This window comes from Macrotis lagotis, chromosome 1, assembly GCF_037893015.1.
Source record: "Macrotis lagotis isolate mMagLag1 chromosome 1, bilby.v1.9.chrom.fasta, whole genome shotgun sequence".
Lineage (NCBI taxonomy): Eukaryota > Metazoa > Chordata > Mammalia > Peramelemorphia > Peramelidae > Macrotis > Macrotis lagotis.
The window spans coordinates 591,301,265-591,324,828 of record NC_133658.1 but is presented as its reverse complement, the minus strand read 5'-3'; the positions used below and the strand labels follow the sequence as shown (position 1 = coordinate 591,324,828).

Genomic DNA, 23,564 nt, shown 5'->3' with positions numbered 1-23,564 from the left:
GAAGAAGGGAAGAGAAAGACATAGGAAATGAAGTTGATGCAAAACCAAAAGATGTCAGTAAAACTTTACTTAAAAAAACACAAAATGTTTTTAAATTTCAATTCCTGAATTTTATTTCAATATCACAAAAATCTTGGGGGTATAAAGATCAAAAGTAAAAATTCCTGCCTTGAAGGAACTTCTCTTCTTTGGGGAGGAGAGAAAATATGTGTGTGTGTGTGTGTGTGTGTGTGTGTGTGTGTGTGTGTGTGTGTGTGTGTGAAGGAAGAATGTAGGAGAAAGCAACAGAAAAAAGTACAAAGATAATAAAGTGGTGGTGAGGTGAGGAGAGTGTATAATAAATAATAATAATAATAATAATACTGTCCTTCATTTTTGAAAAAGACAGTGACATCAGGGAGTTGATGCCATGAGAAGCACATGAATTGGATTTTTGAGTGGGGGGTGTTATGCTAATCACCAGTCTTACTTTCTCCTCAAGAGCCATCTGGGTCCAGTGGCCAGTGGAGATGGCCTTGAATGCAAGGCAATCAGGATGACTTGCCTAGGGTCACACTAGTTAGAGTCAAGTGCCTGAGCTCCCCTCCTCCTGAATCCAAGACTAGTGCTTTATTCACTGCACCATCTAGTGTGGTCTCCTTTGTAGACAAATATAGCAAGATTTTAGCAAGCCAGGTTTGAAAAATAGTTTGTGTGTGTGTCTAAGGGAGTGTTATATCTGGAAAGTTAGATGGAAGATAAATGGTGGAGGGCTTTAACTACCAGGCTGAGGCATTTGGGAGTCACTGAAGGTTTTTTAAGCAGAGAAGACCAGATTTCAATCTTTGCAAGATTATCTTGACAGAAACAAGGAACACCAATTAGAAAGTGAATAGTTTAAGTGAGAGCATGAGGGCCTGAACTAGGTTGCTCATGTGAGTGGGGGAGGAAGGTAAATCTGAGAATTGTCTGGAGGCAGGGAGGGAGAGAAAAAAAAATTAAATCACAGGTGGGGTGGCACACTTGCACGACCGAAAGGATGTTGGTTTTCTCAGAAAAAAAGGAAGTTTGGAAGAACTGGTGGTATGGCTGGAGGAGAAAAATAATGAATTAATTCTATCTTATTTCATTTTCATTTTCTTTTCTAAATTAACCCTTTAATGTTTCTTTTTTTTGTGAAGGAAGTATTTTGCAAAACTTAAAATGCTATATAGTTATAATTTTCATAGCACTTATTTCTGCTTTTGCTTTAAGGAATTTGATGAAGATGAACCAACATCTCCTCCAGTCATAGTGAATTCAGTTCCAATAAGTTCAGAAGCAACTACAGCTACAAAAGATGAAAAGGTGTGTCATCACTGACCCCACCCTCTATTTCCCCACTCAGGTGGTGAGCCTGCATCCTTCCTAGGCCCAGCAGGCTCACTGCTGCCTCCTCCAAATGTCTGCAACAGAGTTCAGTAAGGAATGTGGCAATGGAGGGAAGGAATTGTTCAGAGTTACTGCCTGCCAAAATACAGGGATTGTGGAAGTATACAGCCAGCAGCTAACTTTTGGGACATTTCTGTAGTTCTATCCATTTATATAAAAATAATATCTGTACAGCACCTGCTATGTGACAGATACTATCCTTAAGGGCTTTACAATTATTATTTCATCTGATTCTCACAACATACTTGGGAGGTAGGCCATTTTATTAATCCTCATTTTACTGATGAGGAACTGAGGCAATCAGGTTAAGTGACATGGTTAGTTCACACAGTTAGTATGCATCCACTAAGTCTTCCAGATTCTTAGCATTCTGTTCATTGTAAACCAACTGCTGAAAGGACATGGTTGATTTTGACCTGATTTTAAAAAAAAATTAACTTTTTTGAGCATTGAACTTAAATCACAGGATTGCTAGTTTACTTTTTAATCTTTGTGACCTTAGGTTAATATAAATAGAACAAGGCCACTTAGGAATATTTTAAAGACTCATGGCAGTGTCTCCAGGTCACAAATCCTTTCTAGTAAATAGCCCCTCCTCAAAGCTCTTTTTATCTTCCTTCAGCAGTTTAAAGTAGTGTCCCAGTGTCCTGAGGGAGCTTTATCTCTTCTCTTCCCACCCTCACACTAGCTAAGCCTCTTCCCATTGACCTTCTATAGTCCAGGTGCAAAAATGGCTAGTTATGGCTCTGCCTTGGAGGAGTCTCAACTTCTCTAGGTTTTAGTTACCTCATTTGTAAAAAGGAGATTGGATTAGATTCTCTAAGGACTTTTCTAACTCTGTTGCCTAAAATTCTCCAAGGAAGAACTTCCTAACAATTAGAGCTGTTCAAGAGGGGAAGGAATTATCCAAGAGGTGCTGTATGACTCCAGATGCTGGCTGACTGTTTATCAGGGATATTCTAGAGGGGATTTCTAACTGTGATTAGTGACTTAGATGTCTGAGCTCTTATTGTAACCTGATCTCTATAAATTCTTAGTTTATGGACAGAAAACTTTGGCTTAGTGGATATGCATTTGGGAGAAATCATCATTTAATAAAATTTTTTCCTCTTCAGAATCTACTTGAATTGGATGATTTGGATAACTTGGATCTAGAGGATATTGATACAACAGATATCAATCTGGATGAAGATATTTTGGATGACTGAACTTTTTCATTTCACTGACTAAACAGATCATAAATATGTATTATTTTTACTTTTAATCTGGACCACATTGTTTTGGACTATGAAAAACCAGGTTAATTTTATACTTCAAATCTGCTTTGGACTCTTTGGAGCAGAAGAATACAACATTAAATCATTATGTGTTCTTGTTTGATTTTGTTAAATACACTATGAACCACGGTTCTAATTTTTCATATTGTCATTAGGTCATATAAAATCTCTTGAACTAATGGCAATGCTTCAAAAAATTTTTTTTGTGTAAAGTGAACTGTTGGTTTAAGTTAACATTGTGGTTACATAGCTTTTTATAAAAACTACATGAAAAGTGTCAGAGCAATCAAGTACATTTGATCTATTCTTCCATAGAGTGAAGAAATTTTTTCTGCTTGGTCTGAATGCAGAATTTTAAATGAATTGTGTATAAATCTATGCTTTCTAATTGTATTATCATTTAGGTATCTATAGTATGCCCATCTTAGTTTCTCTGAATAGCTAATTTGAGTTTATATGCACTTAAAATTTCATTCCCTCCCCCCAAACAACTCCATTGAACTTAATTATATTCTTCTGTGGACCTGCTTCCTGGGTTTGAATGCTACTGCATCTAAATCCATTTTGATTGACTTTTACCTTTCCCCTAAAAGTATTTTGTATTGGGTTTCAGTTTCCTTATTTGTAAAATGAATTGATTGGTCTGGATGACCTAAAGTGCCTATAAGTCTTGATCACAATGTAAAAAAAGTTATTTTGAGATTAACACAGTGATTCTAGTGACAGCTCTACCGCTGGCTGTGAGACCACAGGCAAGTCATTGCACTGTTTTCTGTTTCCTTCAACTATAAAAGGAGGGAATTATATAAGAGCTCTAAAGAACCCTCCTAGCTTTTGTTTTTTGCAAGGCAGTGGGGTTAAGTGGTTTGCCCAAGGCCACACAGCTAGGTCATTAAGTGTCTGAGGCCAGATTTGAACTCAGGTACTCCTGACTCGAGGGCAGCCAGTGCTCTATCCTCTGCGCCACCTTGCTGCCCCCAACCCTCCTAGTTTTAAGTAAAATTTAATTTTGGTGTAAAATACATTCCTTTATGTAGATCTTATATATCTCTTTTGATATGCTTTTTAGTAAGAATCAGTGCCAATAGCTAAACTATTTAATTACCTTCAGGCATCAAGGAACTATTATTTTCTGAGGCAGGGACATTCCACACTTTTGGTTGGTTGTTTATGCAAGGCCTGGTTCTGAAAAATTGCTTTAATGAAAGAGCAACCCCTATTGTTGCTCTGGGAACCAGGAAATTCTATCTCTACCCTAAGGATTAAGTAATTAACACTATGTGATTAAGCAAGGAATCCACTGGTGTTAGAAGACTCAAATGGAGGACATCCCCACTTCCCAGTAATTCTGTACCTTGGTTTATCTTCCAAGAATCTTAAATGCCCTTTCATATGTATATTTACTAAGCCAAGAAGTTTCCTTAAAAAGAAAGTTAAGAATTTTTGGTTTTCTTTTTAGTTTTTTAGAGGGAAGAGTAAGGAAGAATGACTCAAGTACCCAGAGACTATCTTGGGACTGGCACTGTAGTGAGGTAAAGAGAGCGATGGGCACTTGATGTCCTGTGTGAACCAAAACAAGTACCTCCCCTAGGATCAAATACCGTCTGGCATTTAATTACTTGTCTTTCCAATTTTATTACACCTTACACCTCTCCAAGAATACTTCACTCTAGCCAAGCCGGCCTTACTGGGACTCATTTCAGCACTTCATCTTCATGCACTTATTCTTCATCATCATTTAGGATCCTTAGATTTCTGCAAGGTTCAGCTCAAGCATCTACGTGAAACCTTTCCAGGTTCTCTCCACCTGCTAGTACCTAAAGTTCCCATAATATCTTGTATTCCTTATATTAATATATTAATGATATATCCACAATCTTACCCAACAGATATAACAAACCTCTCCAGGGCAAGGCCAGTTTTTTTTTTTTGTCCTTGGATCCCACAGGGCTGGCATACAATGGATGCTCAGTAACTTGATTAATGGGACATTGGCAAAAATCAGATTTCTTTTGGGACGTCAGTGTCCAAAAAAATGAATCTTGGGTAGAATAGGCCTTGTACCTTCCAAACAGGATTCTGGGATTAAGGTAAAGTGGTGATTGCTTAATACCTACCCTTGTACCTTGACCCCACCCTGCTGCTCTTTGGACATCAAATACCTTGGTTACTCTCTTCCCTGGCCTCTTCGAGAATTACTCTTTTTTCCTACTGATACATACTCCTTTTTACTGTAAGCAGTCATCAAAGAGAGCTTAACTTTTTTTTTTAATCCCTGTGTTACTTCCTTGAACACTCGAACACAAATCTCAATTTTCTCCTTGTAGCCATAAAAGGATAATGATCCAAGTTTCCTTTTTAAGTTATTAAAGGTTATTAAGAACTAAAATGAGTAACTAACCTTAATTGAGGAAAAATGTAATTGTTGATTATGCATCATTCTGTTCAAATATAAAACCAAGACAAATCGGTGATATTTAATAAAAATGATAGTTTAAGTTTTCTTCAGGAAGCTGCAGAATGACTATTTAATGCTTCTTGGTAAGCTTGTAACATCAACTCGATATAACTTCCTTTTTGTGCTTCTGTTTTTGCAAAGACCTGTTTGGAAGGAAAAACTAAGTTATAAAATGCTATACCTTTTGGCTTTAGACTATGTGCCTTTTTTCCATATAATCTGACTTCTATAGCATTTGAAGTAACCCATGAAAAAAGTTGTCTATTTACTGTTTTAAGTTTGACAGCAGATTATCTGCTTCTAGCCCACACAAGTAAATTTTAAGGATGCATTTTAAACTCTTAAGTACTAAGTTGATGAGGCTTTTTAAATGCAAGATCAAGAGAATGAGAAAGAATAAAAAAAAGCAAACCTCTTTCAACAAGTCACTCAACTGCCTTCAGACAGGGCCCCAATGATTTGGAAGGCACTGCTAACACCATTTTGTTAAATCATGATTGGAGGACTAACCTTTCATATGAAAAGATGCTATAAAGAAACTTCCCCTTGTTGCTTTTTTTTTATTGGGGGGGGGAGTGGAAGGAGGGTACAGGGAAGTACCAGATTTGTTACAATGGATTGCTAAGGAATACCACCCTTCAAGGTATCAGTATGAATCTCATTACTCCCATTTTACAGATAAGACAACTAAGTCAGAAAGTTCAATGACTTGTCCAAACTTATACCTGTTAAAAGGTTTAGGACTTGAACCTATTCTGTTGACTTTAAATCTGTTATTTCCTAAGGTGGCAATACCTGTGGTCATTTTTCTTCCCTAACAAGTCTCAGATTAAGTGACCTGTGTTGTTTGACATATTAATATGTACAGCACTATCACAGGAAGTTTTGCATACCAATATGATACAAAATTCTCAATGCTCATAGAAATTTATTTATGAATACTAATTGGCTAACATTTACCTATAAAAATATCCCATCTATTTATACACTTTAACCAGCTCCAAAGGAGACAGAATTTTCAGATCTTTGAACCTCAGCAACACAAATAGGATTTCAAAAAATTAAACACAAATCAGTCTTGCAATATCAAACATATACTTTAAACCTCTCCACCCTCACTAATCCATCTATTTTTGTCTGAAGAATTACACAAAGTTTAACCTTGGTGTTAGCATAGCTAGAAAATTCTAGATACTTTTAGTATGCATTGCCCCTTCTCCCTTTATTACATATTGGGCCTGCTAATGACCCCAAGAAATTGTTCAATGACACTACAGTGAAGTACTGTACTGCTCAAGTAATTATTCTATCTTCAACCTGTCAAACTTCAGCCATACTGAAAAAAAGTGTACTTGCAACATCCCCCATGCAAGTTATGCTTCTAGTATCCAACTACTGCCTTTGCAGTATTTATTTAGGTCTTCATAGCAACAAACTGACAAAATCCCACCCCTTTTTAAAAATGGCTTTAAAGTTTGATCGCTGAGGATATTCAAGTTACTTGAAATTTTTCATTGCTTAATTTCAATATGCCATATATATATAGACAAGACACAGGAAGGAGCTGAATATAATGGTATAATATAATATAGTAAAAAAGATGGAGTCAATGGGTAATAAAGGAAAGTACTGGGAAGAAGAGGAAGGAGCTATAAGATATTTCACGTACGAGTCAAGAAAAAGCTTTTTCAATGGAGTGGAAAGGGGGAAGATGAGGGGGGAATGAGTGAGCCTTCATTCTCATCAGAAATGGCTCAGGAAATACACACACACACACACACACACACACACACACACACACACACACACACACTCAATAGGGTGAGGAAATCTAACCCTAAAGAAAAATGAGAAGAAAGGGATAGGATAAGGGGGAATGGAAGGGGGAAATAAGTGATAAAGAGAGGGAAGATTATGGGAGAGGGTACTCAGATACAACATACTTGAACGGAGACAGGGTAAAAGAGAGAGTATAGAATAAATGAGAGCGGGAGGGAATAGAGTGGAGGAAAATACAACTAGTTATAGCAACTGTGGGAAAAATATTGAAGCAACTGCTTTGGTGGACTTATGATAAAGAAGACGACTCATCCCAGAAACAGAGTCATTGGAATCTAAACACAACCAAAGTACATCTTTTCCCCTCTCTCACTATTCTTGAGGTTTCTCATCTTTTTTTGGGGGGGGGGGTTATGTTTACTCTCACAACAAAATTAGTGTAATAATATAAACAAACCAAAAAAATTATCAATATGCTAAAGACAATATAATTTACCTTAATTAAGTCTAATCCCTCAGCTCCTTGTTCTTTTGCCTGTTTAGCTGAGTGTCCATGTGGATGGAGCATATGATACAGAACAACCAAACTTGTGGCATCATCCATTCTGAAAAATTTTTAAAGTTTTACATTTTAATCAAAATGATCTACAAAACCTGCATTTAAATTCACTCAGTTGGGGGGGGGGGCAGCAAGGTGGTAAAGTGGATAGAGCATGGGTCCTGAAGTCAGGAGGTCTTCAGTTCAAATCCAGCCTCAGAGACTTAATAATTGCCTAGCAGTGTGACCTTGGGCAAGTCACTTGACCCCACTTGCCTTGCAACCCCTTCCCCAAAAAACCCAATAAATTTACCCAGTCAAAAATATTAATAAAAACATGACTTTACATTTTTTAAAAACATTGTTTTTATATAAATATATGACTGAGCACTAACCCTAGATGTCAGCAACACATTTCACATGAGACTGTCAGGTGAATAGGGAACGTGGTAAGGGAAGGGATTAGCTAGGTAAAAGAGTACCACTTGTCCCTTAATTTATGAGCACAGGTTCCTTTCCACAGCAACCACAACTTACTAGTTTTTATTTTGGAAACTAAATGGGCAAAAGCCCTAAGAGGTAAACTTTCCATTGCCATGTAAATGGCTTGGAACTGCTTCTGAGGCTACTTTTATGTCCTTAGTCAAGTTAGTCCACTCCTCTGGGTCTGAGTTTGTTCATCTATAAAATGAAGGTTGAATCAGATGACCTCTGAAGTCCCTTCCACCTCTAGATCTATAAACATTTGGCAAGAAACATAATTTGGCAGCCTGGAATCTTATGTAAGGAGTTGAGTTCTAAAATCATCACACAAGTCAAATGTATGTTACAGTCAAAGCCATCCTCTCTAAAATCCCTGAAATTGTACATCAAGTATAACAAGTTAAGTTGGCAAACAAATTTGTATGTTTGAAACAAGAATAAGCTGCAAGAGCTGGACAAGTCTGGGAGTTGGGACTAATGCCTTGCCTGAACAAGGTGACAGTTCATGTTTCTCTTTATTCCAACCCCTTCATCTCCATCCCCATTCTTGTGGGAACTGGAAGAGATACTAATCACTCACTGGCATATGGTTATTGAATGAAATAGTTTATGAATTTAAAGTATCTGCATCATTTGTTTATGGAGGGAACAATGGGCTTGGGTCCAACCCTCAGCTCTGCCAATGACTTTTCTGGGCTTCAATTTCTTCATCTCTAAAATAAAAAAGTTGGATCAATCAATTAGATCTGATTCCTTCCAACTTCGATATTCTGATTCTGGAAGATGAAGAATTGGAGGCACCTAAAGCATTGCTGGTGATCATACCCCTAGTTAGTGGACTCCAAGGTACTGAAGCACTGGTATTCTTACGGTATCAAAGTTTATACTATACAAGGCAAAGTTAACACAGTAACTTTTTTTTTAGGAAAGCAGACAAAATTTCATCAACATTTTGACTTCAACTAGATCTAATAACCACACAATCTTCTCAATGCCATATTTTCCTATCATTCACTGCCTCAGAGCTCTACAGATAAAAATAATATAACCACCAACACCCAGGATTCAGCAAATTACTAATCTTTTTCTCTTACCTCCAAATTCCTGTTTTTCCAAGCTTTCTTTTTAAGAAAGCAATACTCCCAAAGTACACACTTTTTAATCCAATACTCTGTCTTTTCATTTGAAGGAAGAACTCTTAACCCAGAGTAACTAGGAGTTAACTCATTTCTCTCCTCTGCAGAGGAAAGTAACACTTTATCTTACAAGGTAGCAATAATACTCAGGTTATTTCCTGATATCCATCAAAGAAAATACGGCAGTTTGCTCTTCAAGATGAGTACCCTAACCACTGAGAATAAATGTTACAGTGCTTCTGATGAGACCAGGCTACTTATGACTATTCTAAGCTTCCCTGTCCTAAAAGAAATTCCTAGATGAATGAGAAAACTTGGAAGCTTTCTAATTTGTTGAACTGGAGCTTTAAAAAATTTTCTAATTTCTTTTCCTATTACAATATTTTATTGCTTCTGAGGAAAGCCAAAAAAATATCAAGAAGTTCATCTATCTTTAAGCCTAATGCATGTTCTCATACAAATGGCTGTTGGAATGCACAGGTCACCCAGAATGTACCACCATCCAGTTCATTTTTGAAATCAGGAGGACTTTAATTCCTAGATTTTTCTAAAGAATCTAAAAATATTTTCATTTAAAATCACTAAATCTGGAGAGGAATGGAACTCTCTAATTTATATGAAGTAAAGATAAATCTGATATGGATTGGGTATTTTTGTAGTGAAGAACACCACCAACAGCCTAAGATGAAAAAACTCAGTTAAACTTCATGTAATAATTTTTCCTAACATAACTATTCCAAAGTGGAAGGAACTGGCTCCAAAAGGAAATAATTTCCCTTAATAAAGGTCTTCAACAAAGGTCACATAACTACATTCTAGATACCTTATAATTAGGATTTGTATTTGGGTATAAGATTAGATGGCCTCTGGGATTCTTTGAAATTTCAAAATTCCGTGATTTTTTTTTTTAGTACTATAAAAATTATTTAATAGACTCAAGAATTGGAGAAAAGACTTTAAGATGTCATCTGGTCTAATTCCTAACCAAAGGATATATATATATATATATATATATATATATATATATATATATATATATATATATGTATGTGTGTATATATATATTTATATATCTGATATAATTTAATATTGCTTTGCAGTGTTCACTGTAGAGTACTTCTAAAGTGAAATGTTTCAGAATCTATCAGGAAGCTAAAAAATAGTGAAGTAAAAACTGTCACAATCTTTTCTTTCATAGTTAACTTTGTTCATATTCTCTATAACTATACCTATTGGAATAGAATTAAGATTGCTCATGTAATTGAGTGTCCTTTGTGCTTGATTAGACTAGGATTGTTATCAACAAATTTACACACAAAAAAGAAAACCTAATCACTTGTGGAACATCCTAACTAAAGATTTACTTTAATGTTTCCATATTAAAAAGAAAAAAATAATTTACAAAAGAGCTTACTTACAGATCTCTCTGAATCTGGTCAATCAGCAAACCATCAATCTTTTTCTCATTTACCAGATACCATACCATTCCACCAAAGTGTCTTGTTGAACGGAAAAGATCATATTTACCATGCTTTTCTATATCTTCATATGTCCGATGATGAATCTAACCCATAATAAAATAGTATGTTAATAATATGGGAAAAAGGTCATGGTGATATAGAGTTTCACTAATTAACAAAGCCCTTTCCTCACAACATTCCTATGAGGTTCATGGTACAAGTAGTAATATCCTCGTTTTGTTGAAGAAGGAGCCAAGGATTGGGGATAGAGAGCTGGTATCAATTCTGACAGCTGAGATCAAGATCTGACTCCCTGGTGTATGGGCTAGGTGACCTTGAATAAGTCAGTTAACCTCTGAGTGCCCCAGGTAATTATGTACAGTTGTGGAGCAGATACTGATGGATGGTGGCAGAGGAAATGTCCTCATCAGAACTTCTCTATACCAAAGAAATCCTAGGTCCCATTCAAAATATGGAAACTAAAGATCAAAGAGGTAATATTAAGTAAGTAATAAGTACTAACTAAGCAGGATTCAAATTCCAAGTCCTCTGACTTCAGTTTTAATCTGTAGTAAAATCAATGCAAGTGAAGCATGTGAGAAGTATTAAGTAGGTAAATTATATTCCTGAACTGGTATATACTTGTAGAAGGCATGTTGTCCACACAACTCTCCATTAAAACCAAACCAAACATGATGGTCTCAACTTATATTAACTGGTGCCCAGAATTTAATCATTTGTAAGGTAGGAATGAGTGTCTCACCAAAGAAAAAGGATTTGCCATAGAGACGAAACATTCAGGTACAATTTCTCAGTTAATGTATATGCCAGACTGTGACAAATAAAACCAGTAATTTTAAGGTACAGAGCATCTTAATTTAAATAAAAGTTAACAGGAATGATTAAAAGTTATTTTGGATCTCACGAGATTTAGAATTGGTCATTACTTCAATCCTCATTTTATTTGGGGAAAAAACCAAGATCTGAAGCAGTTTGGTCATTCAAGGTCACATAAACAGTAGGCATTGGGTTGATTAAATATTTATTAACTCAGAGTCAGATACAACTGAAAACGACTAAACAAAAACAATAAGCACACAGATGGATAATGAACTTTAATTAAAAAGTTCAGGCAGGAGATCATGTAATGAGGGTCAGAGGAAGAAGTAAAGGATAATAGTGGATGGTTAATTCACTACTGGAGGTATCCTGTCTACCTGATATCAATAGGGAGGCACTGTCTTTCTGGGGCATTTATTCAAAACACAACAGAGAACCTTCCAAGATTCACCAAGATAACTGACTACTACTCACTTCTAAAGATTCATGTGGGCACAAATGACACAGATAAAAGGAAGATGAAAAATATTGCCATAGATCATAAGTCTTAAACATGAAATTTAATCCCATAGGGGCACAGGTTATATTTTCTTCACTGCTATACAATAAAGGGAAGAGATAAAAGAGGTTGGGACTTAATTTGGAACGTACACAGTTAAGAATAAGTCTTAGAGGGTGGCCTCAGTCTTGAGCCCAGCTGTACTAACTGGTGAAAGCATCTATCATTAGCCTCAGACCCATTATATTAAATTAGTCATTTTTCTTGTTAACTACTTTCCTGCTACCTATATCGGAAGATAGCAAAGAAATCAATTTCATTATTACTTAAAGTAATAGACCTCTTAAAGGTCTATCGATCTCTACCAGTCAACTTCTCTATGGATCCACTGTGACTTCCCAGACCAAAACATACTTCCTGGCAACCATTTTCAAACCAGTGCTAATTCCCACTGTTAGAATGTAAGCTCCTTGAGGGCAAGTACTAGTTTTTGTACCTGTACCCCTAGGGCTTAGCAAGTGCCTGTCAAATGATAAGCACTTAAATTTTCATTCATTCAATAAATTTAAGATCTTAAAAAGTTAAGTATAAAAGATGGAAGTAGGGCAGGAAACAAAGGACAAATATATGCGGTGCCACAGTCCTGTACAAACAGGAATGCTAAAGCTTGGAACTGAGGCTGGCAAACAAACAAGGAAAGCCAAAAAAAAAAAAATCCAAAACTCCATCCTTTTTTTCTGTATTAAGGGATAAAGAAGATTCAGGGAAGGGTCAGCACTACTATGTGGAGTTGGTGGCAAATGGGAAATAATAAATGGCCATAGAGTTCCTTCATTCTTATTTTCTCTGCCAAGAAGAATGAAGTATAGATTGGAAAAGAGAACAAAAATGGCTGGTAGAGTTAGGATCTGTGGGATAAGTTAAGGAGACAGAAAGAAGGTAATGTAAGAATTAGATGTAACTGCTAAGTCCTTCCATGGACACATGAAAGATGCCAGAGAAGAGCAGAGGCTGTACAGGAACAGAGAAGGGCTGATATATTAATTTTCAAGAAAAGGGAAAAGAATAGTCTGCATTTAGGTCAATGTGTTTGGCTTGATTCTTGGGAAAATTATTTTTAAATTCCTTAAAGCCAAAAGAGACAGCAAAAAACAATTACAGTAATCTGCTGTTTGATAAGCCCGAAGAGTCCAGCTTTTGGGATAAGAACTCTTTTTTCAATAAAAACTGTTGGGAAAATTAGAAGTTAGTATGGCAAAAACTTGGATTAGACCAACATCTCACATCCTATATACCGAGATAAGATCAAAATGGGTACAGGATTTAGACATAAAAGACAATATTATAAGCAAACTGTGACATCAAAGAACAGTTTACCTTTCAAAGCTATGGAAAGGGAATCAGTTTATGACCAAGGAAGAGATGGAGAACATCATTAAAAACAAATTAGATAATTTTAATTATATTAAATTAAAAAGCTTTTGCATAAACAAAACCACTGTAACCAAGATCAAAAGAAAGATAGTAAATTGGGAAACAATTTTTACAATTAGTATTTCTGACAAAAGACTCATTTTAAAATATACAGAAAACAGAGTCAAATTTATAAAAAAAACAAGTCATTCACCAATTGACAAATGGTCAAAGATGATATGCAAAGGCAATTTACAGATGAGGAATACAAAGTTATCCAAAGTCATATGGAAAATTGCTCTAAATCATTGCTGATTAGAGAAATGTAAACTAAAGCATCTCTGAGGTACCATCATATTGGCCTATATGACCAGAAAGGCTAAGAATCAATGTTGGAAGGGATGTGGGAAATTTGAGACACTAATGTATTGTTGGTGGAGCTGTAAGCTCATTCAACCCTTCTGGAGAGCAGTTTGGAATTACGCCCAAAGGGCAATAAAAATGTGCAGACCCTTTGATCCAGCAATACTGTTACTAGGTCTGTACTCTGAAGAGATCATGAAAAAGGGTAAAAACATTCATAGCAGCCCTGTTTGTGGTAGCAAAGAATTTGAAATCAAGTGAATGTCCATCAATTGAGGAATGGCTGAACAAATTGTGGTATATCTATGTTATTGAACACTACTTTTGTATTAGAAACCAAGAGGGATGGGATTTCAGAGAAGCCTGGAATGACTTGCATAAACTGATGCTGAATGAGATGAGCAGAACCAGAAGAACATTGTAGACCCTAACAGCAACATGGGGGTGATGATCCACTTTAATAGACTTGCTCATTCCATCAATGCAATAATCACAGACAATTGTAGAGTATCTGCAACAGAGAATACTATTTGTATCCAGAGAAAGAACTGTGGAGTTTAAACAAAACCAAAGTCTATTACCTTCAATTTTTTTAAAGTGTCTTATGTACTAACTATAATTTGGCTATCTCTAATATTTTCTTTTCTTTTCAAGGATATTTCTCTCCCAACACATTCAATTTAGATCAAGGTACAGCATGGAAACTATGTAAAGATTATCAGACTGCCTTCTGAGGAGGGGGGAACTGTAAAAAAATTCAAAACCTTACAAAAAATGATAGGTAGAAACTAGTATTGTATATAATTGGCAAATAAAATATTAATAAAAAAATTCCTTAAAGCCCTTTTTCCTGCCATGGGTCATCTAATGCAAGCCATAAAAAGAAATCAAGTTTAAAATTTGCCTGTTATATTTGGTCAAACATTTAATTAATTTATCCCTAAAAAGCTCCTAGATTTACTGAATTTCAAGACCAGTTATGTGGTTGTTGTGGTAGCATCAGACCAAAAGACATTGTCTACCCCTGCCTTAAAGTGATAATTACTTATCATCTAGACAAGGATGCAGGGATCAATCACAAAGGACAGCAGAGTAGCTTTAGTTGGAGTTTGCCTAGATTTGTTTACAAAATTACTCATGTAGAAAAGATAGAGGGATAAGAATTAGATGATAATAAAAGGATTAGAAGGATTCTGGTTTCTAAAAATAGCTTAAGGTTCAATGTTAACTTGAAGCTCATTGCCTCTGGTGATTGCCTCAAGAAATCTGTTTGGCCAAGTTGTTTAACATTTTTATTGACTGAGAAAAAACACTGATGGCATCTTCATAAAACATGTAAATGAAACAAAGCTTGGAGGGAGAGCTAACATAATGGAGAGCAAAATCAGAACTGGATGAGTTAGAACCCTAGTGGCCTGGTTAGACCATATGTAAAGCACTGTGTTCAGTTTGAGAAAGATCTTGACAAGAAAGTATCCAAAGGGAAACCAAGATATGCAAGGATCCTGAGTCCAAGTCAGATGACAGTGAGCTGAAAGGACCATTAAATCATAGATGTATGACTGGAAGGAACCTCAGAAATCATCTACTCTTAAAGCCTTCATTTTACAGATGAGGAAGTAGAGACCCAGAGAGAAGAAGTGGCTTGCCCTAGGTCACACAGGTAGGAAGCTGTAGAGATACAATTTGAGTCCTCTGATTCCAGAGTCAGTGCAATTTTCCTTATACCATATTATCTTCCAAGTTGAAGGATCTAGGCATATTCAACCTTAAGAAGAGAAGAACATCAGGGAACATAATAGTGTTCCAATATCCAAAGGGCTGTCATGTGAAAGAAGCATTAGAGCTGTTCTAAAGGTAGAACAAGGAACTAGTTTTGAGTCTCAAACAAGCAAATTTAGGTTTGATGTCAGAAGAACTTTGTGAAATAGGTTTCTCAAGAGCTGATGGGTTCCCCCTCCTTGACTGAGCTGAAGTGAGGATTGTTTGGGGATGGTTAGAGTAGAAGTCTCTACATTATGAAATATCCAAGCCAAACTTGATGAACATTCTGATGAAAACGCTCCATGCTTTTGAATTTCAATCTGTAGTGCAATACTTACAAATGTGGGCCAGCTCTAATACACTGAAAATAATTCTTTCTCGCTGAAATTTATAACCAAGTACTGTTTCATGGAATTCAGAAATCCTGTTTACATGTGGTATTTTAAGCACAGATTTGGTATAATTTCTGACACTGCTGAACATACTCACTTTAATATAATCAGCTGAATCTGGCTCAAACTGTGCAATACAGAGATTGAGGACATCTTCATGACGATCCTGACGGAACAAAATCTAGGATGATACAACAGATTAGAGTTAGATGCAGGAGAAGAACACAGTTGATCAAAAACTGATCTAACAAGGGGCAGCTAGGTGGTACAGTGGATAAAGCACTGGCCCTGGAGTCAGGAATACCTGGGTTCAAATCTGGTCTCAGACACTTAATTATTACCTAGCTGTGTGGCCTTGGGCAAGCCACTTAACCCTATTTGCCTTGCAAAAACATCAAAACAAAAAACCCTGCTCTAACTAATGATCTGTATTTGTCCTGATATATACACATATGGCAATGACATTAGTAAGAATTCAAAAGGCAGTGTGAATACAGGACAAGTGAATGATACAGCACAGTTGCGTTAGAGAAGTAATTTTACCACTCAGTGCCCTAGGCAATTCCCTAAAACAATACATTACAGATGAGCTACTGATCTGCAATGGTGGGAACTTTTCAAACTATGAGTTTTCTACTATAATTGAATCATAGACCTGCACAAAAATTTAAAAATTAAAAAAAACCTTATTTATAGCTCTCTAAAGGTAAAAAAAAATACTTTCTTTAACAACAATGTCTGGAGGTAGGAATACAAACTAACTCCATTTAAAAAATGGGGAATCATATATTTTAAAAAGTTATGTGTTCATGGTTACAAAATTAGTATGTGTCAGGGACAGGGTCCAAACTAGAGTCTAGTCTCCATATTTAGTCCCTTTGATTTCAAATATAATCCCAAATCTATACCAAAGAGGTGAGATAGTGTGAATACTGATAATATTGGTGGCTGTTTGTTCAAATTTCAAAAATCATCTTAAAATCAGTAGTTAATGAAAACTATAACTTTGAAATGATTATCAATTAATTAAAATGCCTGAATAAACAGAACATCACAGCTGAACAATAATCCACAATATATGCTGCAGATCTATAGATCTATAAAACAATATAGATAAACAGATGATAACAGATGGATGGATAGAGAGATAAAAGTCAGCATACCGGAAGATTTTCTTCCTGGAACATTAGTGGTGGAAAAATCTTACGATATTCTTTTGGAAAAAAGACCTGTATCATTCTGTCTCGTTCTTCCCAGGAAGCTTTGCGTAGAATACCACTTGGTTCTCTGACAACAATGAAACGCTCCTAAAATTGAAAACTCAAAGGTGAGATTTAAGGATTTATTTTTAGTGTCAGTGCCTCATTAAAGTTATTTGCAATTGACAGTGTAACCTGTACAAAAGAAATCATGGATAGTTATTTTAAAACTACAAAGATTTGGCAAGACTTCACTTTTCTTTTTTAGTTAGTATTTGTATTTTATGGAACTCAAAAATAATCACTCCAAATGTCAATTCAATAAAAATAATATTTTGTAGTACCTACTATGTGGGTGAAATCAATTTATTTAACTTAAAAAATGGTATAAAGCAAAGATATCAAACTTAGCAAGCACAATTCCTGAGTGAAACTGAAACCAGATTAAAAGATAATTGGGAAATGCTTAATAAATTCTACAACAAAGAATACATAAAAGAGGTATGCAGTAAATGTGGTAAAGGAGGTTGAAATTAAACCATAAAGAACTTCAGGTGTCAAGCTAATGAAGTTTTATTTAATCATGGTGGCAATAGGAAACCACTCAAAGCTCTTACTTCCATCTTCTCTAGATCTTTAAAATCTACAGAGATAGAACTTAAATCCCTTCACTTTATGCCCTTATTGTTCTCTTCATTTTCTTCCTCATAAAAATTCTATGTGTTTACATCACTTTTCAAACTTCCCATTCCTCTTGGGTAGACTTCCAAAGCAGAATTTTAGACTTTAAGTCCCAAACAGTTCATTCTTAACTTTTTACAATCCATTCTCTTCAGATTTTCTTATTTGTCCTTCATTTTAAAGAGAACCAATGATGTCACACCCAAGAAGCACTGCTCTCTCAAAAAGAATTTTGGTAAACCTAAATTCCAAATCAGTTTCTGAATGTCAAGTATTATAGCATTATCACTTTTAACTTTTAATAACTCAATTCTAGAATGTAGGTCCCAATTCAAAGAATTCTGCACTTTATATCTGCATTTATACAATAGCACTCTACCACTGCTTATTCCATGGTCCATAATGGTTGAATTGTAAAACCTTCCAATTTTCAACTATTTTAAAACAAAACAGAAAAATGAAAAAAAAAATGACATCTCAGTCACTATTTCTTTCTTTTTTAAAAAAATTATTTATTTAAGACAATGGGGTTAGATGCCTTGGTTGGGCAGGCAGTAATGCCTTAACTCTGTGTGTGTGTCTGTATTACATATAAAGGACTCTTGGCAAAGCATATGTGAATTTTCAACAAAAAAAATTCTACCTTCTGAAAAAGCTTCAACCATATTCTGCCTTTCTTTACCAATTTTTTTTCCTGTAAAACTTCTGTCTCGGGGGGCAGCTAGGCGGTACAGTGGATAGAGCACCAGTCCTGCAGTCAGGAGGACCTGAGTTCAAATTTGACCTCACAATAATTACCTAGCTGTGTGAACTTGAGCAAGTCGCTTAACCCCTTGTCTGGCAAACTGCTCCCCCACCCACACCAAAAAAACCCCCCAAATAATCCCAAAATAAAAAACTTCTCTCTCAACCTTTTCTTTCTTTTGTTGTTTCTCCTTAGTAACACCACTGGTTGCCCAATTTCTCTGAACCATTTATAAAGAAAAGCTGTGGAATAGACTTAATTTATAAAGATTTATCTCTTCTTGGATTTTATTATAAATTGAATCTTACACACAGTTGTAATCTCAAATATAGTCTTTTGCTTAAAGCTTTTGTACATTTTACAGCTCAACTTCTAAGACTGCTTTGATCTTTCATGTTACAGAATACATAGTAGCCTCAGTCATTAAAGAAAGATTCATTTGGTTATTCTAAGAGAGATTCAAATTTTGCTTCCTGAATCTATTATACTTTTCTCCTTATCTAGAAATTGAAAGGTTGAATGACTCTTCCTTTACCAGTGAACGAACATAGTTCCACCAATTATGGTCTGTCTATATTTTAAAAAAAGTAAGATCAAGTTCAAAATTGCCTATGAAACCTCTATATAATGGTCCTTAGATATACTCACACGATGTGGAATGCTATATGTTAAATCAGTAAATACATATTTAGCAGTATCAGTTCCTTCAAGGATTTTATCATCTGCTAATACATCATTTATTGGCGTTCGTTCTTTCAACACAGGCGGCATTTTTAACCGTTCTTTAGCTGCCTCAATGGCACGTCTTGTGGCCTACAAAATAAAACATTTTTGTCAAAGATTAGTTATCACTTAATGAAGTAGTCTAAAAGATCAATCAAAAACAAATCATTTATTAACTTTAAAACTAAGAAGTAGTTGTTGAAAATGACAACAGGTTCTGCAAAAAGCAGTTCCTTTCACAAATCAAAATTTTATTTTCACATGCATGAGTAGAATTATTGGTAACTAGGTCATTGTTATCTCTGTGGGTGAATATCTGGGTAACTGAATATAAGAAGAAATATGTTTAAGATGAGAGACAACTTATAACATCAACAGAAAAAAAAGTCTTATTCTCAGCAACACATTTGCCCTTAGGCATTATTTGGATGCTATAAAAACAAAATATAACAATAAAATTTTAAAAATTAAAATGTTATTATGGCATCAAATAAAATTATTTTCAATGAATGTTCTCTGGTAACATTAACTAAAGTCTGATACCTCTTCCAGTTGTGCTTCTGTCATTAGCTTATATGTTGGTGGCTTAAGCTGTTGTTTAGATGGTTTAAAAACTTTCTGTAAATCCAAACCAGTCATTTTGGTGAGTATATTTTGAACTTCCTCATCTGTGAATTCTGGTTTCTTTGTCTCCAAGCAACGTGAATCTGTTAAAATGAACTTAAGTTAAATATAAACAAAATTTCCACAGTAAAAAGTGTACAGGTGGCATCTAAATAGAAACATTTCTTTTTTATTTTTTTTAATTTATTTTTCTTAAAGATATTATTTGAGTTTTACAATTTCCCCCCCCCCATCTTAATTCCCTCCCCCCCACCCCCACGGAAAGCAATCTGTCAGTCTTTACTTTGTTTCCATGTTGTACCTTGATCCAAATTGGGTGTGATGAGAGAGAAATCATATAGAAGAGACAAGAAGTCTAAGAGGTAACAAGATGAGACAATAAGATATGTTTTTTTCTAAATTAAAGGGAATAGGCCTTGAACTTTGCTCAAACTCCACAGTTCTTTATCTGGATACAGATGGCACTCTCCTTTGCAGACAGCCCAAAATTGTTCCTGATTTAAACAGAAACATTTCAATAGAAAAACAAGCAGTTTAAGAAACATAAGCCCATAGGAATATCTACCTTCACATTCCTATTACTCAAAGGTATGCAAAATGTTTTGTGAACCCATGTAGGCCAATTATGCAGCTTGTAGCAAAGAAAGACAAGACGATGTTATAATTTTGTGGTAAACCACTCTATCTATATAGCCCTCGGGGAAATGGAGAAGGAAATGACAAACCACTCCAGTATCTATCTCTGTTACGAAAATCCCACGGACTAATAATAAAAGATATGATACTGGAAGATGAGACCCTTAAGTTGGAAAGTGTTTAACATATTACTGTGGAAGAATGGAGGATAACCAGTACCTCCAGTACTTAATGAAGCACCTGGGCCAAACCTAGAAGAAGCTCAGATGTGAATGTGCCTGGTGGAAAGATGAAAGTATTGATGCTATAAGGATGAATATCGTCTAGGAACCGAGAATGCAAGATGTATGAATTAAGGGAAGCTGGATGTGGTCTAACAGCAGTTTAAACATCCATATATTGATGTCAGTGAACTTGGATGGGTGAAACTGATTCAGGTTATCATTCCATATGGACAAGAATTCCTTAAAGAAATGAAATAGTGGGGTGGCTAGGTGGCACAGTGGATAAAGCACCGGCCTTGGAGTCAGGAGTACCTGAGTTCAAATCTGCCCTCAGACATTTAATAATTACCTAGCTGTGTGGCCTTGGGCAAGCCACTTAACCCCATTGCCTTGAAAAAACTTTTTAAAAACCTTAAAAAAATAAAAAAATAAAATAAAAACCACTCTGAAAAGGCCAGTGCGTTGGACACAGCTCCAGCTGCTAGAGCATCTCACTAAAGGTCACAAGGGCGCCGGGACCCGGGTTAGGCCCCGCGTTCCGGCGCGCTGGGCTCCTGCGCGGCCTCGGGGCTCAGCTCTGCGCAGTCGTAGACACTGTTCCGAGCAGGGGCTCGTCCCGCAGGCTTTGGGGGCCCCAGGGTCCGGGGGCGCGGGAGCGAGGCACCCAGGAAGCCCCGACACCCGGACGCGGCGGCGGCGGCGGCGCGGGGCGCAGCCCGGCCTGGGGACACTCACCAGCCTCGGAGCCCAGCCCACGGCAAGACGGCCCCGTGCCGCCGGCCCCCGGCCGGGGCGAGAGCGGGAGCCGGCGTCTGACCCCCAGAAGCCCAGCTCCCCGACAAGCCGCCCGGCAGACCCAAAGCGAAGCCCGTCCTCCGCAGCACGCCATGGCTCCGCCGGCCGGCCGCCCCGGAAGCGAAACGTTGCAGCTTCCTGAGTCACACAGGCGGCATGCTGGGAAATGTAGTCAGAGTATGGGAGTCCGGGCAAGAGTCACACGGAAGATTAGGGGACTTCGGAGGGAGGCTAATGACTGCCGGGAAAGACCGATTCGTTCGGCAAAATGTATTGGAAAAGTGCCCGGCCGGGGCGGCTAGGCGGTGCAGCGGATACAGCACCGGCCCTGGGGTTCGAACTCGGCCTCAACTCGGTAATTACCTATCCGTGTGGCCTTGGGCAAGCCACTTAACCCCACTGCCTTGCAAAATAAATAAATAAATAGATAGATAGATAGATAGATGGATGGATAGATAAATAAAATAACATAATAAAATAACATAATAAAATAAAATATAAAATAAAAAAGAAAGAAAGAAAGAAAAAGAAAAAGTGCCCTGCAGGCTATGGTGATGGGGGAAAAAATTAAGCACTAAAGATTGAGATTTTTCAATAAATAGCTTTGACACAAGGGACCACATTGTCAGGAGTTTACACTCTGGTAATTATCATCCAAAATAGAACTTCCTAAGTACAAGACAGAATTACAGAGTGCCCTTACAAGGGAAGAGAGATGGAAGGATCACCAGATTCAGACTGGATGACCTTGAGAACTTAATCTCAGAAAAGTAGGAATCAAGGTCACCCTCAGACAGAACAGTGGGACTAGAAACAACAAGACTGGGAAAGATTAAGGTTATATTTATATATATTAAGGTTATAATATCCCTCAATAAAGATTTTTTTGGTACTCCACCATCCAGGTAAAACAGGTTTTGCAGAATTCAGCAATCTACTGGAAGCAACTAATCTGGCATAGCCAGGGTTCTGTGTGAAAAGTATGGCATAGTCAGAATTGGGGGGAATTATACTTATTTTTGTTCTTTCAGAAAGTCACTTCATACTTCAGAAAGTATTGACTGTTTCCAGTGTCTGGAACTCTCTCCCTCTTGGCTTCCTTCAACTCAACCTAAATACAACCTTTAGCAAAGAGTAGTTTCCAGGCATCCTTAATGTGTCTTCCCTCTAAGACTAATTCCATTTTTCCTGTGTGTCTCTCATTTATATATGGCTATTTGTACATTGTCTCATCCATTAGTCTGTGAGCTTTCTCAGAGTGTGTGTGGTGTACGTATATGTGTTAGATGTTTTTCCTTTTCTTTGTATTCTCAGCACTTAATGAACTGTCTGGGTCATAGCAGATGCTTCATTAAATTTTTCTTGTCTTATCCTCCCTTCCCCTTGGTAGACAAAGATCTAACTCTAGACCTCTTTCTCAACTTTTTCCCAATTAAGAACTGACCTACCATGGTGTCTCATGTGGTGAGCTCTCTGCAATCTGTTAAAGAAGCAGAAAATATGATAAAATCCTAGAGTGAATTAACTCAACAGCAGATAACTGTTCCTGTTATTCTCCTAAGGATAGTTGCATTTTGACACAAAAGTTTCTAATTTCAGAACCATAACAGGTCAGAGGGAGAGATATACAGAACCAAGATGACCTTTATAATGTACCTTCAATTGACATGCAGGCAGTCCTGGACTTTGTAATCTTTATGTTGCTTATACTCAGGAAGTTGAGAGACAAGAAAAAGGATTTATTAGAAGAGGGGGGAAAACATTAGGGTTGTACTCCATAAATACTGTGTTGTGAAGGAAAAAGTGTTCCCTTCAGAGGACTTTGATGTGAAATCCAATTAAGTTATGTCATCTCTAGCACATTTGTAGATACAACTGATAGGAAAAGAATATATGTCAAATGGAATATCTCTGCTGGCATATTTACAGTAATTTATTTCCATTTTTGAAAACAATGAGACATTTATACTCTACCCACTCCATATCCAATGTCCTATGCAGGTGTCATTGGCACTCAGGAAGAATGACTCGACTTGATCAAATAAATACAGAAGGGATACTGGCCACAGTTGAAACTGTTTTGCCTCCTTGATCTTAATTAAAACTTCTAAAATGATCTGATTAT

At 36.6% G+C, this 23,564-nt stretch overlaps 2 protein-coding genes across 2 annotated transcripts in view; one reads left to right on the top strand and one right to left on the bottom strand.

Annotated features, from left to right (window-relative positions):
* Window positions 1-7,345, top strand: part of COPB2 (COPI coat complex subunit beta 2) — a 51,817-nt gene extending 44,472 nt beyond the window's left edge. Inside the window, exons 21-22 of the mRNA XM_074214883.1 lie at window positions 1,234-1,326; window positions 2,526-7,345. Of these exons, the coding sequence (XP_074070984.1) occupies window positions 1,234-1,326; window positions 2,526-2,618 (186 nt within the window). The 3' untranslated portion in view covers window positions 2,619-7,345. The remainder of the gene's footprint in view (window positions 1-1,233; window positions 1,327-2,525) is intronic.
* MRPS22 (mitochondrial ribosomal protein S22) lies at window positions 53-21,568 on the bottom strand. The gene is made up of 8 exons (XM_074214884.1): window positions 21,380-21,568; window positions 19,704-19,867; window positions 19,086-19,250; window positions 16,976-17,119; window positions 15,910-15,993; window positions 10,500-10,645; window positions 7,421-7,529; window positions 53-5,288 (listed from the first exon to the last, which is right to left on the bottom strand). Exons 1-8 carry the CDS (start codon window positions 21,531-21,533, stop codon window positions 5,193-5,195), a joined length of 1,062 nt encoding a protein of 353 aa, XP_074070985.1. The 5' UTR covers window positions 21,534-21,568; the 3' UTR covers window positions 53-5,192.
* Between the last annotated feature and the right edge of the window lie 1,996 nt (window positions 21,569-23,564).

What these genes read in the sequence shown, in the direction of transcription:
- MRPS22 (XM_074214884.1), bottom strand. Translation starts at nt 21,533, where the DNA reads ATGGCGTGCTGCGGAGGACGGGCTTCGCTTTGGGTCTGCCGGGCGGCT. An exon ending in TCCAGGAAGAAAATCTTCCG is followed by an intron (nt 15,994 to 16,975) that starts GTATGCTGACTT and finishes GTATCATCCTAG; the next exon opens with ATTTTGTTCCGTCAGGATCG. An exon ending in GACCAGATTCAGAGAGATCT is followed by an intron (nt 7,530 to 10,499) that starts GTAAGTAAGCTC and finishes AAAATTTTTCAG; the next exon opens with AATGGATGATGCCACAAGTT.